The 15,608-nt window shown below is 29.5% G+C and overlaps 2 protein-coding genes and 2 long non-coding RNA genes across 4 annotated transcripts; 3 read left to right on the forward strand and 1 right to left on the reverse strand.

The window, feature by feature from the left end:
* The first annotated feature begins 367 nt into the window (after positions 1 to 367).
* LOC135145736 (uncharacterized) lies at positions 368 to 1,118 on the forward strand. Its single transcript, XR_010283547.1, has 5 exons — positions 368 to 432; positions 495 to 540; positions 687 to 763; positions 818 to 880; positions 1,043 to 1,118. It is a non-coding gene; the product is annotated as an uncharacterized LOC135145736 (long non-coding RNA).
* Positions 1,119 to 1,208: 90 nt separating this feature from the next.
* On the forward strand, positions 1,209 to 5,081 carry LOC135145754 (vacuolar protein sorting-associated protein 41 homolog). The gene is made up of 25 exons (XM_064077900.1): positions 1,209 to 1,266; positions 1,379 to 1,476; positions 1,530 to 1,612; positions 1,675 to 1,735; positions 1,787 to 1,880; positions 1,947 to 1,996; positions 2,052 to 2,163; positions 2,223 to 2,319; positions 2,375 to 2,441; positions 2,505 to 2,654; positions 2,719 to 2,814; positions 2,883 to 3,010; positions 3,083 to 3,141; positions 3,195 to 3,322; positions 3,396 to 3,506; positions 3,725 to 3,802; positions 3,860 to 3,914; positions 3,988 to 4,052; positions 4,188 to 4,263; positions 4,317 to 4,406; positions 4,472 to 4,518; positions 4,578 to 4,677; positions 4,733 to 4,774; positions 4,853 to 4,932; positions 4,994 to 5,081. Exons 9-25 carry the CDS (start codon positions 2,439 to 2,441, stop codon positions 5,030 to 5,032), a joined length of 1,347 nt encoding a protein of 448 aa, XP_063933970.1. The 5' UTR covers positions 1,209 to 1,266; positions 1,379 to 1,476; positions 1,530 to 1,612; positions 1,675 to 1,735; positions 1,787 to 1,880; positions 1,947 to 1,996; positions 2,052 to 2,163; positions 2,223 to 2,319; positions 2,375 to 2,438; the 3' UTR covers positions 5,033 to 5,081.
* Positions 5,062 to 7,226, reverse strand: LOC135145755 (fumarylacetoacetate hydrolase domain-containing protein 2-like). The gene is made up of 11 exons (XM_064077901.1): positions 7,155 to 7,226; positions 6,959 to 7,006; positions 6,772 to 6,909; positions 6,625 to 6,699; positions 6,503 to 6,572; positions 6,360 to 6,448; positions 6,232 to 6,310; positions 6,075 to 6,145; positions 5,617 to 5,709; positions 5,507 to 5,564; positions 5,062 to 5,254 (listed from the first exon to the last, which is right to left on the reverse strand). The coding sequence occupies exons 2-11, from the start codon at positions 6,968 to 6,970 to the stop codon at positions 5,121 to 5,123; spliced, it is 819 nt and encodes a 272-aa protein (XP_063933971.1). The 5' UTR covers positions 6,971 to 7,006; positions 7,155 to 7,226; the 3' UTR covers positions 5,062 to 5,120.
* A 4,860-nt stretch (positions 7,227 to 12,086) lies between these two features.
* LOC135145752 (uncharacterized) lies at positions 12,087 to 12,989 on the forward strand. Its single transcript, XR_010283550.1, has 4 exons — positions 12,087 to 12,177; positions 12,323 to 12,403; positions 12,802 to 12,875; positions 12,929 to 12,989. It is a non-coding gene; the product is annotated as an uncharacterized LOC135145752 (long non-coding RNA).
* Positions 12,990 to 15,608: the final 2,619 nt, after the last annotated feature.

Consider the following 15,608-nt stretch of genomic DNA (forward strand, 5'->3'; position numbering starts at 1 on the left):
AAGCTTTTACATTTCAATTAAAAACTGATTACTAGTAGAGTAATATTAGCAGTTATAAAACTATTGCTTGAATTTTTTTTTTACTACTTTTGTTTAGGTTAAAAATGAAAAACTTTTTATAATAAGTCAAATAAACTATAACCCCCTTCAGTTATTTATACCCCATAAAACCGCCACAGCTCTTATGATAGTGATGTACTTGTCAAAAGTTTAACTCAACGATGTTACATTTAAAGTTTTTGTTATATTAAAAAGGGAGTAATACACAAACTATGAAGAATAGAGACAATAATTCATTTTTTAGTTATAGAATATATTTTTACGTACCTTAATTAAATTTTTAAAATGTAACTTTTATTTTTACTAGCTTTGGAACACTTAGAATTTTACTATGAAAAACTTCAGGGTTCAATAGAGAATGTTTTGTTAAAGGTATTTAACTAAAATTTTTTTCTTTTAAACGTAATAAAAGTTAAATCTTCCGTTTTATAAAGCGAAGTGCTACCGCATTAGCTGCTCACGAGAAAATAATTGCCATCGGTAGATTTTTATCACTTTATACGTTCACCATCTCATTTTTTTACTATTAAAGGAACTTTATCATTCTTAATATATGAAATTTTCTTAAAGTAGCTTTTTCAACATCTTTATAAAGAGTAAAAGTTTTAACCAATTAATTAAATTAGGGACAACCGAGGGAGCTGTACTAATAATTGATTTTAAAGGGAACATTATAGACTCCTTCTCTTGTCATACTAAAAAAGTAGCCTTAATTATTGTATTTATAAAAAATTTATGTTTATTATAGTAAAAATAGGTAAATTATCTTTGCTTTGATGACAGTGGAGACTTTATAGCAAGTGCCGGGGGCGACGAAATAGTACTTAATCAACTTCGTTTAACTAAAGATTTGTTAATAGGAATATAAACATTCTGTTTATTATTAAATTACTTGCCAAAATTTTACTTTTTTATTATTTCAATATTTATATATTTAGTAAATAAGCTTGTATATAATAAATAATATTTTTTTTCTCCAAAGATTGTTGTATATGAAATATGTAAACATTCAATTCTTCTGAGCATAACGGGCTATTCTCCTGACAGCGACTTATGCAAGATCTAATTTTATTTTAAATTATTAAAATTATTTTGCTAATACTGCGTAATCTCTTTCAAAAGGCATTTCGCCTAATTTTAAAAGGGAAACTGAAAGAAAAATTGTTTTTAGAAATTCTGAAGGAAAACTTGTATCGTATACGAAAGGTGAATAATTTTAATATTAAAAAAAAGTATTAGTTATATTTTATTAAAAAAAAAAAATTTATATATGTTATGCACATTGCCTTTTAAGCCATATAAACTTTTTAATTTCGAGGTTGGCTTAGAAATAAAGCAACAGTTTTAAGCAATTATGAGGTTAACGTTTTTGCTATTGTGTGGAACTCAACTTACCTCGTGTGGGCAAATCCCACGGTAACTACCAAAAATTTACTTCCCAGCTAAAATTAGATTTCTGAAACTATAAGGGTCTAACAGTTTGCGACACTGCCAGTGAGAAAATCATTTTAACATTTCCTTATACCGACTTTTCTTGCGATAAAGACTTTTGGTTAGAAAGCTTTACTTCTTTTTTAGTATTAATAGTTTAAAGATTTTCAATATCTACTAAAGTTGTTACTTGCGTTGGATCGACAACGACACTTTCATACTGGCCTGGAAGATATTTATAAAAGTTATTATCATTGCTGTTATTGGGTTTTTCTTAAGACTGCTTTTTATTAAGGTGCTTTATATTGTGCATTCGAAAGAAAGCTCCGCACTTAAAAAACGGAGAGTTGAAATCCTTGCTTCGTACGAAAGGAAATCTCTCATCTGTGGTCTACATTTTTTTGATTGTGCCATTAATTTACTTTTACGTATATATAAACAATTTTTTGGTTAAGGAATTGCGCCATTTCCGCGCGGTTTTTGCGTTCTTTCTCGCCGTTTATTGGTTCAATTATTCTCTAAAAAGTTTACAGAATTTACTGAACTTTGGGGTTTGATAGGACCGCGAAGCTGCTGCTTCCCTCACTTATCGCGGGTACGAAAACGATGCAGCCGAGAAGGAGCTTCTCTCTTTCCCTCTCACTTCGGCATTTTGCTGCCTTGCGCATCTAAGTTGAGTGTATAATAGTTTTCCCTTCACACCATTTCAACGCTCGACCTGATCCCGTCAGCATCGGCCCCACTTTTCGTCATTATCTCCTCAACGGAAGTTGGGCTAGTTAGGCCACGTGACATCGAGGACCAACTCACGGTGCTTCTGCAAAAATCGTAGTGGTCTGTAGCCTTTAAACCTTTCTTCCAAACTCAAGCCAACTCCCGTTAGTTTACATGAACTTGCGCTCGAACGAGCTGAGGAAGCTTTTCACTTTGGCCTTGTCGATTTCCATATGGTTGCCCACGAGGACCATGCTTTTATGAGTATCATTAAAGTTAACCTTGTATTATAATCATAGCTGGTTAGCATTGGCCTCGAGTATCTGGCCAAACTGTTTCAAGAGCGGAAATATGCGAAGGCTGCCGACCTCTGCCCTCGAATTTTCTGCGATGACCCCCTTTTGTGGGCCACGTGGGTTCACCGGTTTATAGAAGTTGACGCGTTGCCCGTACCTTCGTCCTTTATTATAACGCTATTGAGTGGCCTCTCTATTTCTTGTTCCTCCCGAGCAGAATATTGCTGGACTTATACCAACTCGTACACCAAAACTTACCGAAGACATATATAATTTAGTACTTCAAAATTTGCTGCTTTGCCAAAACTATCAGGTTTTCTGAGACTTTTTTAATAATAAAAGACCTCACGCGACCATCTATATATATAATATATATATCAGTTGCTAGAAGAACTTATCGAGGGATGGCCTAGTGATATCTACGACGTTCCCAAACTTATTTCAATTATATATGAAGAGCAGCTTAAGAAATCTTCTGCCGACTGTCTTTCTTCCTCTGTAGCAAAACTGTATATAACTTATAAACATTACTAAGAAATTTTATGTTAACATTTCTTGTATAAAATAAATAAAATTTGCAGATACGAATATAACCAGCAGTACCAAGAAGCTCTTCAAGTTTACATTAAACTCGGGAGCAGTAAACTTTTTTATATCTTTTTTTTTCTCCTTTAATTTTTTTTGCTTTTCTAGATGAATCCTTCCGACTGCTAAATGCTTATAATTTTTCTTTGTCGATTCAAAAAAGTCTTTTGCCTTTAATGAGGCTGGATAGACAGCAGACAGTAGCATATTTTCTCCGCAATATTACTACTATTTCTGTATTATTTTTTTTAATTTAGTAAGAGAAACATTAATTAGCCTCTCCTTTTTTTTTTTGCAAAAAAAAACTAGATAGACGACATTGTGGAAAATCTTACAGAAAATAAAGAGCTATTACTTTTCTTTTTAGACAAACTTTTTACTTTTGATAATGCTCTCGGCCGTGACTATCATCAGTTGCAAGTACCATTTTCTTTTCAAATTATATTTATAATAAATATTATAAGCTTATTTTAAAACTGCTCAAATAGTTTAAAAAAAAATTTATCATAAAAATACAAAATATTTTAATATATTTTATGAAATTTATAAAAACTATTGTTTAGTATTTGCATATTAAAATAATTCAAAAATAATAATTATTACTGTAGCTCTTGAGACCATTTACTTTATTCCGATAGGTTGACTTATACGCAAGTTACGATCCCTCAAAGCTGCTGCCCTTCTTAGAGGACAGCCGCTATTATAATCTCGAGGAGGTTTGCTTCGGACTCTCCTGTTTTTCGCTGAGCGTAGAACTAAATTTATTACTGAAGGCCTACGAAACTTGCAAGCGCCATTCATTGGTCCCCGAAATGGTGTACTTATTAGGTTCGTGGCTTCAATTTAGGAGTTAAACTGCATTATTTAACAAAAGGACATCTCTTTTGCCACCTATTTATAGGTAAAATAGGCGATAATAAAAGTGCTTTACGACTTATTCTTGACACGATTGGTGATATTTCTAAGGTATTAATATGGGTGTAGAACTTTCGCGCTCTTAATATATATATGATCATTGTATCATATTTTAGTGATGTTTGGGTATATTTAAAGAGTTTTCTTTGACACTTCCCTGAATACATATTTGCACTATTGATTCAGGCGACGGAGTTTGCTAAAGAACAGAATGATGAAGACTTGTGGGAGGAGTTAGTTTCGTATTCGCTGAAGCGACCCGGTCTCGCATTCTCAGTGGTGCAGTTTATATTAATTTATTTTAAATTATTTTAGAGTATATAAAGTTCCTTTTAACGAACGCACGAAAACATATTGACGTTATTTCATTGGTTGAACGCATCCCCTCCGGACTTGTCGTGCCAGGTAAGCAGCCAACCTACTGGCGTTAGATAGTGTGAACTTTTTATCTATTGGGCGGTTTATCTCAGGTCTTCTCAAGTCATTAGCCCACGTGCTGGACGACTACCACTCGCAGGTGATTCGCTGTGACGTTTTTATTCAATGCTTAGCGCCGCCTGACTGGCAGCCACGGAGGTCGGACTGATGGAAGCGTGCGAGCGAGCGCTGACGGCCGACCGCTTCCGACTTTTTGAGCAGCTTTACTGCGCCTCAAGTCGCGGCTTTTTTTTTGATGGTAAGTAAAAGATTTTTAAATAAAAAAAGTATTAAGTCAAAAGTTTTATTATTAGCAAACACCTCGTGCGCTTCGTGCGGAAAAAATCTTTTTCAAGGTTTTTTTTAGTAGAAAAGTCTCAAGATCCCCAAATTTATAATATATATTTTTTTATTAATAATAAAATAATAAAAAGAACTTAACGGGAGCCTCCACGTATTTCTTTGCGGGCATGCTTATCATTCTAGTTGTGTGGAGGGGCAAAACACTCTTCAAGTAAATTTAATAATCTTACTGGTCTGTTTAGCTCACAATGCACTGCTATTGACCCGTGCAGGAGAATTTCGACCAAGTAAGTTGCTCGAAGTGCAAGTAAAAATAACTCACGTGACTGTCACCGCCCAAACCACTTGATAGAGGAAGGCTCTGCTTTATAATGAAAACTTTTAATTTTATTGACTACTTTACTGCTCAATGGCGACTGTATTGCAAAGTTTGCCGATCATCTCAATTTCGATTTCGCAACGATCATTTTCTTTCAAGAATTCGTTTCTGCTTAAACCCACTCCAGCGGGGGTCCCCGTGAGAATCAGAGATCCTTATAATTATAAAACTTAATAAAACTCTCAAAGATATAATAAAATAATAAAAATATAATTCTCTAAACAATAAAACTCGAAAAAAAGAATTTAATTTATTTTTTTAATAAAGTAATAGAAAATCAAGTTATTTTATAAAAGTACTTGCTTACTTAAAAACTAAATTTAATTACAGGATTATTAATAACCAAGTTTCTATATACAAAAATTATATAAGAAGAATTTAATTTAGTAAAAAAAAGTTTCTATACCCGGAAGCAAAGTTGTTCCTTTGCTTACTTCATGAATCAGTCGTTGAACACTGAAGATCTTAATTAGTATTATTATTATTTATTTATTAAAAATAATATAATATCAGAACCATATTAGATGTGTTTGAAGACTGCACTATTTTGCCATTGAGAAATGTGCGGATGTTTAAATTGTTAGGGTTTTTGATAATCGAGGGAGACGCCTAAAGTTAGTTATAATTATACAAAAATTTTATTCAGTTAAAGAAAACTGAAATAAATTTTATAAGTTTATAACATTTGTTCGAGGATTTCAGAAAATAGTAAAAGAAATTTCGCTGGGAAGTAAATGGATAAAGCAAAAGCAAAGAAGAGTATTAACAATTCGTAAAAGTAAAATAATATTTGAATTAAATATAATTTATATGAATAATTATTTTTAAATATAATCAATGTATAATAGAATAATATTACGTAAAAAAACAATTTACATTTAATAGAATTTAATAACTTATAAAATTGGACATAGATGGGAGTAAAAAGTAAAACTAAGTTAATTTGAAAAAGTTAGATAGAAAAAGTTTATCACAATAACGGGTCCAATAGGGCAAAAAGTATCAAAACTTTTACAGCGTGACCATTGATTTCCATTCTTTTTACCTTAAGAGAAAATTAATCAAGAAAATTTATAAAAAAAAAAGATCGAAATTTTTATATAATCTCAAGAGCAAACAATAAAAAAAAACCTTGCCATCTACGGGCACTCACATCGTTGGCGCAAGTGTAGCCGTAAACATAATTTAAAGCATCTTCTTCTCTTATATTCTTAAACAATTTTAAAAATTTGTTTAACGAGCCAACATTTAGTTAAAACCTTCCCTCGTTTGCCTATAATAACTGCAAGTTCTCCTTCATAGTCGACTTCATTCTTGCTTTGGGCGCATTTAGGGATAATGATTTGCTCTACAAAGGCACATTATAAATTAAAATTGTTTAAAATAATCTTATAAAGTTCACGGTTATCTCCGATTACAGATTGAGGAAGTTTAAAAACAACGACAGGAAGTTTTGGAAACTCTAAATTCACCTAAAAAGAATTAATGAAGTCTTAAATAATAAAAATAGAATATTTCTATAACCTCCAAGCAATGCTGTTTATAATTTAAACCGTTGCAAAATATTTGAGGAGGAAAGACGGGCGGTAAAATAGAAGACTTGTAAAAAAAAAGTTTGAGTTATAATTTAATATCCCCACTGCGTTTGAATTAACCGCTAATAAAACATACAACGCTGGAAAAATCAATAAGTCGTCCGTTTAAATCTTTTATGACTTGAATAGTTAAAGAGGGCGTTAGAATTGGCTCCCCATATTTTATGTTTCCTTGGAGATCCTTGAACTTAACTAAGTATTTGCTAAAAGGAAGCTAAAAAGGATAGTAATAATTATTAAACAAATAAAAATAATAGTGTAACCAAGTTGCACATTTCGTCTCAGCTTTATTTCTGATTTTTAATAAAACTCTTGACAAAGAGTAAATTTATAACAGGTGAAAGTAAGACATTTTTAATAAAGAAAGACTATAGAAATATTATACGTAAACATTTCAAAATTAAAAATAGTTAATTTATTGTGTTAAAAAAAAAATAAGCAAATGTACACGAAAAATACTTAAGAATCTAACTTCAAAAACGTTAACGGGCTGAAAAACCAAAATTCTACTATGACTCTTACTACTTTCGTTTGTTACTAAGGAAAAATGAATTTGTCTAATAACCGCCGTAGTGGCCCAAACACCTTAAAATGAGGTTCGATAAAACAATATTCTGTACAAGTATGTTTAACTTTATACATAATTTTTTTAATTTTCCCCTTCTAATTGTATAATACAAATATTTTTAAAGGGTAGTACATACTCATCTTTATTTGCAATAGTTAGTTAAAGTATACAGAAATATTTCCCCGAGAGTGGCCTTTTTTTTCACCGCAGCAAATTTTTCAGTCTACATGCAGTTATAACTTGAGTTAATCCTCCTTGTAATAAACATTTATTATGTAGGACAAAATAAAATTAAGTTACTCGTTTTTTTATTTGTAACATCTAGTAATATGTTTAGCATAGCATTTAAGTTGAGTAATCTGACTCTAAAAATACCCTTTTCTCTGTCTCACGGTAGGGCATTGGGACTTTTAACCTGTTAGATTTTCCACAACGCCAAAAAGTGACGCCCACCCCGAAGGGCCAGGAAATCATTTATTAAGGCATCGACTTATAAAACAGGTGAGCACTCAGGGGAGAAAGTGAAAAGTGTTTAACTTCCCAAAGGTTTTGAATTTAATTAGTATATTTATTACTTTTACTTAAATCGCTCCGATTAAGCAACATAACAAAAACCTCACTGTACTCTACCTTCAGTTATATTTATTAGACACCGTAGTGAGATAGCGACCGTCTCGTTAACTCAAAAAAAAAAAAACAGAAAGCCGTTGTGACTCCTAGGCAGAACAAAAGGCCTCCACTTCTAAATTTTCAATGATATTAAAGTAGATAATGTTAGGGTAGCTAAACCTTTAATTCCTGGTATTTAAATCTTTAAACCTTTTAAAAATAATTGTAAACAAATTTATATGTATAGTGGAGATGTATAGACGTGACTAAACAAAAAAGCCACTAAAAAAAAAATCAACACGACTGCCGTTTATTTTTCGTCGACCTTCATTATTATATGCTAACAACTAAGCGATGAAATAATCTAAATGATAAAAATATCCTAAAAAGGTAATTCGCGTTAAAACTTATGAACTGGGAACTTTTCCTCAACAGATAATCAGTCTTTAACTCGCATTTGCTAATTATAGAAAGAATATAAAAGAAGAAAAAAAGAGGATGAGTGTTTAACTTTTCGAGTACTAAAATATTAGCAAATATCCCCACTAGTTATATGTTAGGTAAATTGTTTATAAGAACTGAAAAAATACCATGTTTTAGTGGTTGGGAAGAAAAAACAACCCAATCACAACCATTCACAAATTTCAAAATAACACCTATACACTTTTGGACGCAAGATTAGCAGAAGATTTAGATCCTATTGGATAACTGATTTTACTTTTTTGGAATAGTTTTCAGGTAGACCATATAGTCTTGACTTCGATTTAAAGTGGGGAGCCTTCCTTTGGTAGGCCTGTACCTGTCCTTTATTAGATTTCCTCTGCCACTCTTTTTTTGATTTATACATAAATATTCATATTTTTTTGCAATACTAATAAAATATACACTTTTTGTCGCTCAGGGTAAATATTTTAACTATATGATTATTTGCTGCTGGAGCGCTAAGTTCAACCTAAATTTTTGTAACTTGTGTTATTTTCCTAAATCTAGGACACGCACAAGTGAGCTAGCTGGCAGAGTTCTAGGTCAGTCACAGACTTTAAAATATTAGAAGAAAGCGAGAACTTACTTTGAGTCAAGCAAAAACGAACTCTTAACGACAAATAGCTTTACAGCACGCCATAGGCGTTCAAACGGGCAGTGAAGCGGATTTTTTAAAAGGAAGACAGCTCCCGTTATTCTATTCGTAAAAGAAAAGCGGCCCTTACTAAACCAACTATTGCAAACCACCAGCGTGAATATCCGACGATCAAGAGCTTTCCGCCTTGGAGTTAAGATATTTCCCACGACAGCTAACGATTACCGCTCTATAACGGCGGTCATGCGTGCTTAGGAGTTTTCAATACTTCACATATCAACTAACTGAGGAAAAGTCTTTGATATTTGTCCCCCGGGGGATTTAATGTGAACTCGATCCTTTAATCTCTAAGGAGGATTTACGCGCTCCGGGTGTCACTCCCCTTCGAGTTGCGCGAGTGCACACGATGGACTTCGTCAACGGCGAACATTGCAAGCTTTCGTTACCACTAGTTTTAGTGCTGAGAATAAAAGTTGTTAGAACAGAAGACTAATCTCTCAATCTTCAAATACTTTTTTTATATTAACGACTTTTGCGGTACTCGTTGACCGCTTAGCCTTGATTCGGGTGCAAGTAGGCGCTCGTACATACCCAGGGTAGTATCATGTCTGTTCTGATTTCCTGGGGGGAAGTGCAGTACGTGATTTGCCTCCTGGTCGCCCACCGAAGTACTAGCCGAGTGCCTAGAAAGTTGACTTCTCAGATCGGGCGGATGGAAGTGCTTTTCGCCAGTGCACTCCCCCGTCTTCAGATCTGAGTGTAGGGACTTAGGAAGAGTAATCGCGTTGGTCAGTGCCCTCGTTGTCAGACCTTTGGGCACACCGCAAGCTTTTGCACTGCGGCCGCCTGATGGGTTCGATGTGGCGGGGGTCACTTGACAGCCCTATGCACGAAAGCACGAGATAGTCCCGCTAGTTGTGCGAATCGCAATGAAGCGCCCACTGCTAATTATCTAGGCTATAAATACTTCCTGATGGCAAGCAGCGAACCCGGTAAGTTCACTCCGTCGGTGCTCACTACAAAGAATATTGTTACTCCGGGGTCTCTTGCCCCTCCCGTTTGAGAATAAAACCTCCTCAAGACTCATCCACTATTCCGTTAATTTCTAAATCACCTGGCCACGCTTCTACTACGAAAGCTGCTCAGCAGCAACAAAAACCACAGCCGACATTATGGTAACAGTTAGCAATTTTAACAACAAAAATTTATCAGGCATGCTTAAAACTGTGAAAGAACTAGAATCTGTATGCAACGGTGCTGACAAACGCGTTGTAGTTTATGCGAAATGAAGCTCTTTACAAGGTCCTTTAGACGTTGTCTCCAACGTAATGCTAATGCCCTTTACGAGAGGCTAGCCAGGCACACTAACTGCCTGCCGGTGAGAATTTATTTACGAGTCATGGAAAGGGGCACGTTACCGTCGTCCACGAGACGTCGCGTAAGCACTAGTTTTTGTATGTTAATGTCGAAAATAATAACACCTTTTCTATCGAAAACTGTTATATAATATGTTTGCGAATTACTCTTGATTGAGTGCTCGAGTATTCAAAGTTTTTGACTTGATCAAGCACTAGGAACTATTATTTATAAATATAAAAAAGCCCCTACTTCATATTATATTCTTCATAGTGAAGCGAGCCCTAGGTCTCTCCATTAATAATCTCGGTTTGGTTTTGACCTTCTAGTCTACCTAGTTTGATTTATAATGTCTTTGGCTTATTTTCGTTTTCTTTATTTTAAAATTTTGTTATTATAAATTTTATTTACTAGCCTGTTTTACGCTTTCATTTTTCTTTTTTTTTTAACATAGTGGAACTTCGATATGCGTTATTAACATCATAGAACCCAAACTGCTTTAAGGTCGTATTAACCAGAGTCTTCAATTTTAAGAAAGTCACTGGTGCTGTCTTTCTCTACGCGGAGGAGGCTTTTGACCGATATGACACGTTACACGTTACGCAAATTGTAAGTCAGGCAATTTCGCGGAGTGTACGAATCTCGGTAAATTCGTATATAAACGGCCAATCTTTAATGTGCTGGTAAGCGCAGCATAGTCTTAGCAATGAACAAGGAGCTTTTTACCTATAAAAAAAAGACCCCACATTATCTACTGTGCAGCAAAGGTAAATAAGCGAAGGCTGTATTGTCTTTTGCGCTTCTACTGTTTGGGCCTACACTTATCGGCAGTAACGTTCCTCACTCCAAGTGCGACAAAATAAACTGCTACGCCTTTTAACAAACATGCCGTGGATTGTGGGCAATAATACACTACACTGCACACTCCATTTGAACCGCTGGCCTATCTCTATCAAGGAATGCCACCGCCCTTTAAGAAGGGATGACTGGACAGTAGATCACGACAGCAATGCTCTTACATGTATGTTAATACTAAATGTTTGTTTTTAATAAAATGGATAAATTACTATAGAGATATATAACTGAATAAAAATAGTGTTACAGCATATATGAGTGTTAACATCTTAAACAGTCCAGTTCACTCCTCACTGTAAACAGAAACACGAAACAATTAAACTAAAAATATTTAGCTTTTACACAAAAAAATGCTTAAAAGTGAATACCTAAGCACGTGACTTACTTTGGGGCGCATTAACATGGCTTTACCGATTTTATTAGAAATACATGAAGCTTTTAATGAGTTCAACTTAAATCTTTTATTTTAAAAACACAATAGTTTAAAGAATTTAAAGACGTAGCGCAATGTCAAAGCGTCGAGAAACTACCATTCCAGTAGTGATTTCTTCGAGTTAGCTTTATTATTATTAATTTATTTATTGAAAACGTTATTTAACAAACGATGCAATATTAACTTCTGTTATCTTTAAAATAAAAAGAGAAAATTTTACAGGATAACCAAATACTTAAAGATAAATCAAATGATTGTATCCTTTTTACACCTTATGTAAATTTTTATAATTAGAATGAAATTTACTTTCCTTTTTTTGTGTTCATATTTTATAATAAATATTAGGTTTTAAGTCAAGTATTAAGCAATATTGTCTCCGAAAAAGATGTCGGTATTGAAAATTTTCTTGGCTGCCATCAACGTAATTTTAAATCAATAACTTTTTTTGTTTTTCCTATTTATTTATAATAACTAGCCTGCTCTGGAATATTCCGTCATCGTTATTCTGATTTTATAGTACGAGAAATCGACTTGAATAACAATACTTTAAAATTTACTGACTTTGAAGAAAATCAGTCAGAAAGTTATTATGTTTATTTATAACCTTTCGGTATAAGAAGATAGTCAATATTTTTAAGTATTAATTTTAGGTCAGATTAATTACATTTTTAAAAAATATATGTTTTGTCTCTTTATTTTTTATTTGCTTGCTTTTATTATATTCTTAGATTTCCGTAGCGATGAGGATGTTAAATTGTTAACCCCTTTATCGGAGGATGAATTGTGGAGCAAATGTGAAGAAGTCTTGGGTTTTTTAATTATTAACGTTTTTTATTTAATTTTTTAAATTAATTTGGTATTGCTTATATATATACTTATATTTAATTTTGTTATTATTATTATCTTTTGATGGTGTAAATGTATTTAATTTTTTATAATTTAGTTAATATTTTAATTTTTGGTTCTATAATCTAATATTCAATTTTAAATTTGTAAATTTTTTTTTGCTGACGAAAATGTTTATAATTATTTTTAATATTTTTATTTTTTACTAATCAACATTTATATTATATTTTAAATTATTTTTGATTTCATAAATAAATGTTTATTTCTGGTGCGTATGTTTATAATTATTTTTGATTTTCTTTATAACTTTATTTTTTGCTGGTGCATCTGTTTATAAATGTGATTTTTTGTAAATTAATAGGTTTAGAGTTTACTGTCATTCTGAAAAATTGTTATCTAAATGGAAAGATGGGCAATTCGGATTGTGCCCAATTAGTACATTTTTTATTTTTTTTTTTAAAATAGTTTTTACTTTTTATTATAAAAAGATTATCCCCGACAAGAATAAACGTTATGAAGTACACACTTTTATACGCAACAATTTTACTGGTGACTTAATGTTTGGATTATTTTTTTTCTATAGATTTATAGTAAAATTTTAAGATGTATATACAATATTTATATCTATTATATCAATTAAAGATTTGACGTCGAAAACTATAAAAAATGAAAATGGCGAATCTGTAGTACAGATTTTAAAATGCACTTCAAGGTTTATGTTTTTCAAGAATGTAATAAATTTTATAAATTTACTGTTTTAAATATATTTGTAGCCAAAAAAAACGAGATCTTGCTTGCAATCGTGCTTCGAAATCTTTATTATATTCATTTTATTTGTATAAAGAAAATATTGATACGATACAGGCCGTTTCTCTTTTAGCGCGTTTTGCAAAGTCGGGATTTTTTTAAACTCTAATCTAAAATTTTTAAATTTTTTAAATTTTTTTTTAAAATTTAAGAACTTCCGCTAAAAACTTTAGTTGGGCGGGCACTAAAGACAAGCGTGGTATCACGTGTCAGAAAGTGACTGTCAAAAATATTGAGCTTAACAAACTTGTAAATTTTGAATTTCTTATAATTTTAAATTTTTAATTTTTGGTAATTTGTTTATTATTGTTATAAACTTTTTAAAATTATAATGTTTAAATATTATTTTTATTGTTTCATTATATATTATTATATTTTTTAAAATTTTTATAATTTATTAGAAATTTTTCTTTAGTTTAATTTATTATTATAATGACTTTTTAAAGTTTTCTATTTTTATATATTTTTATTACTATTTTATTTATAATATATATTTTATTATTATTATTAATTTTTCAATATCTTTTTCTATATTTATTTTTTCTTATTATTATTTCATTAATATATTATTTGTTACTACCATTATTTTTTTTATTAATTCTTTACATTATTATAATAATTCGTATTTGTTTATTATTATTATAACTTTATGGAGTTTTTTATTTTTTTAATTTTTATTTTTTTTTTTAATATTATTTAATTATTATTTTATTATATTTTATTTTTTATTATTAATATATATTATTTTTATTAATCTTCTATAGATTTATTATTATATATTTCACAATTTTTTTTGTTATTCATAAGAAAAAGGCTCGAGCTTCATTAAAAAATATGAAAATTGGACACTTTCTCCCCGCCGAAAAAGAACTTCGTCTCGGCGAATTAAAAGGAAATCAGTTTTCTATTGTAATCAGGTTTTATTTTTTTATTTTTTAATGAATGTTTACAACTATTTTCATTATTTGCGTGAAATTTGTGAATTTTTTAAATTTTAGGAATTTTGTAATGGAATAGAAAAAATTTTTTATTCTTTGATTATTTTTAAAATTTATAAGGAAATATATTATAAAAATTATAATAATAATAAACTTTAAAAAATATTATATTTATTTTATTAATTTAGTATTAACTTTTTAGAATTTAATCCATTTATTATTTTTTATTGTTTTTTTTACTATTAATAATTAATTTTAGATTTTATTATATTTATTTTTGTTTATTTTATAATTAATAGTTTGATTTTATATTAAAATTTTTTAATTTACATATCAATAGCACTAACTTTTTTATATAAAGTTATCTACAACTTAATACTGAATTTTAAAATTTTAATACATTTATAATTTACTATTATTATTTTACTAATAATAATAAATTTTAAATTTTCCTTACATTTATTTTTTTATTTTATAATAATAGTTTGATTTTATTGCAACTTGTATTTAAAAATTGTTTATTATTTATTAATAATTATTAAAAAAATCAAACTTTTATCTAAAAATTACTTATAATTTAGAGGAATTTTTTAAATTATAATACATTTATAATTTTTTTTTTATTTTTTTACTAATAAAAATAACTTTAAAATTTTTTTATTATATTTATTTTATTATTTATCAATAATTGTTTGGTTTTTTTATAATAATCTTTTTTAAACCACTTAGTATGAATATTCTAAATTTTATTACAGCTCTAATTTTTTATTATTTTTTACTAAATAATTATAAAGTTAAATTATTATTAAATTTATTTTTTTTAATTTGTAAATAAAAGTTTGATTATATTATAAACTTCTATATTTAAAATGAATTATAATTTAGTATTAACTTTTTAAATTTTTTAATACATTTATTATTTTTTATTATTTATTCATTTATAATAATAACTTTCAATTTTTTTTATAACTTATTTAATATTTACATTATAAAATTTTAATACATTTATTATTTTTAATTTTTTTTAAATATAAAAAAATATTATATAATTTTACTAATAAAAGTAACTTAAAATTTTATTATGTTTACTTTATTAATAATAGTTTGATTTTTTAAAAAACTTTTAATCATAAATATTTTATTTTATTTTTTATAAAAAATTCTGAAATTTTAATAATCTAATTTAATTTTTTTTTACTTTAAAAAAAAATTAAAAATATTTATAATTTTATAAAATTGTGGTAAAATTTGAAGTTCTTTTTATTAGTTAATATTTTAGTTAAAATTTTTTATACATTTTTACTTAAATATATTTTGTATTCTATTTTTTAAATTTAATAACATATTTTTTTTAGATTTTTTTTAATATTATAAAAATATATATATTATTTTTATTAAAATTTATTAAAATTTGAAATTTAAT

The sequence above is a fragment of the Zophobas morio genome, unplaced genomic scaffold (genome assembly GCF_036711695.1).
Source record: "Zophobas morio isolate AGI-343-1 ecotype UQ-CSIRO unplaced genomic scaffold, CSIRO_AGI_Zmor_V1 ptg000179l, whole genome shotgun sequence".
Lineage (NCBI taxonomy): Eukaryota > Metazoa > Arthropoda > Insecta > Coleoptera > Tenebrionidae > Zophobas > Zophobas morio.

Coding starts and splice junctions, on each gene's coding strand:
- LOC135145755 (XM_064077901.1), bottom strand. Junction 6,311..6,359: donor TTATAGGCAAACGAGGGAAG/GTTTTAACTAAA, acceptor AAATTGTTTAAG/AATATAAGAGAAGAAGATGC. Junction 5,565..5,616: donor CTTCAAACACATCTAATATG/GTTCTGATATTA, acceptor ATACTAATTAAG/ATCTTCAGTGTTCAACGACT.
- LOC135145754 (XM_064077900.1), top strand. Junction 2,815..2,882: donor TGCTTTGCCAAAACTATCAG/GTTTTCTGAGAC, acceptor TATATATATCAG/TTGCTAGAAGAACTTATCGA. Junction 3,142..3,194: donor TTACATTAAACTCGGGAGCA/GTAAACTTTTTT, acceptor TTGCTTTTCTAG/ATGAATCCTTCCGACTGCTA.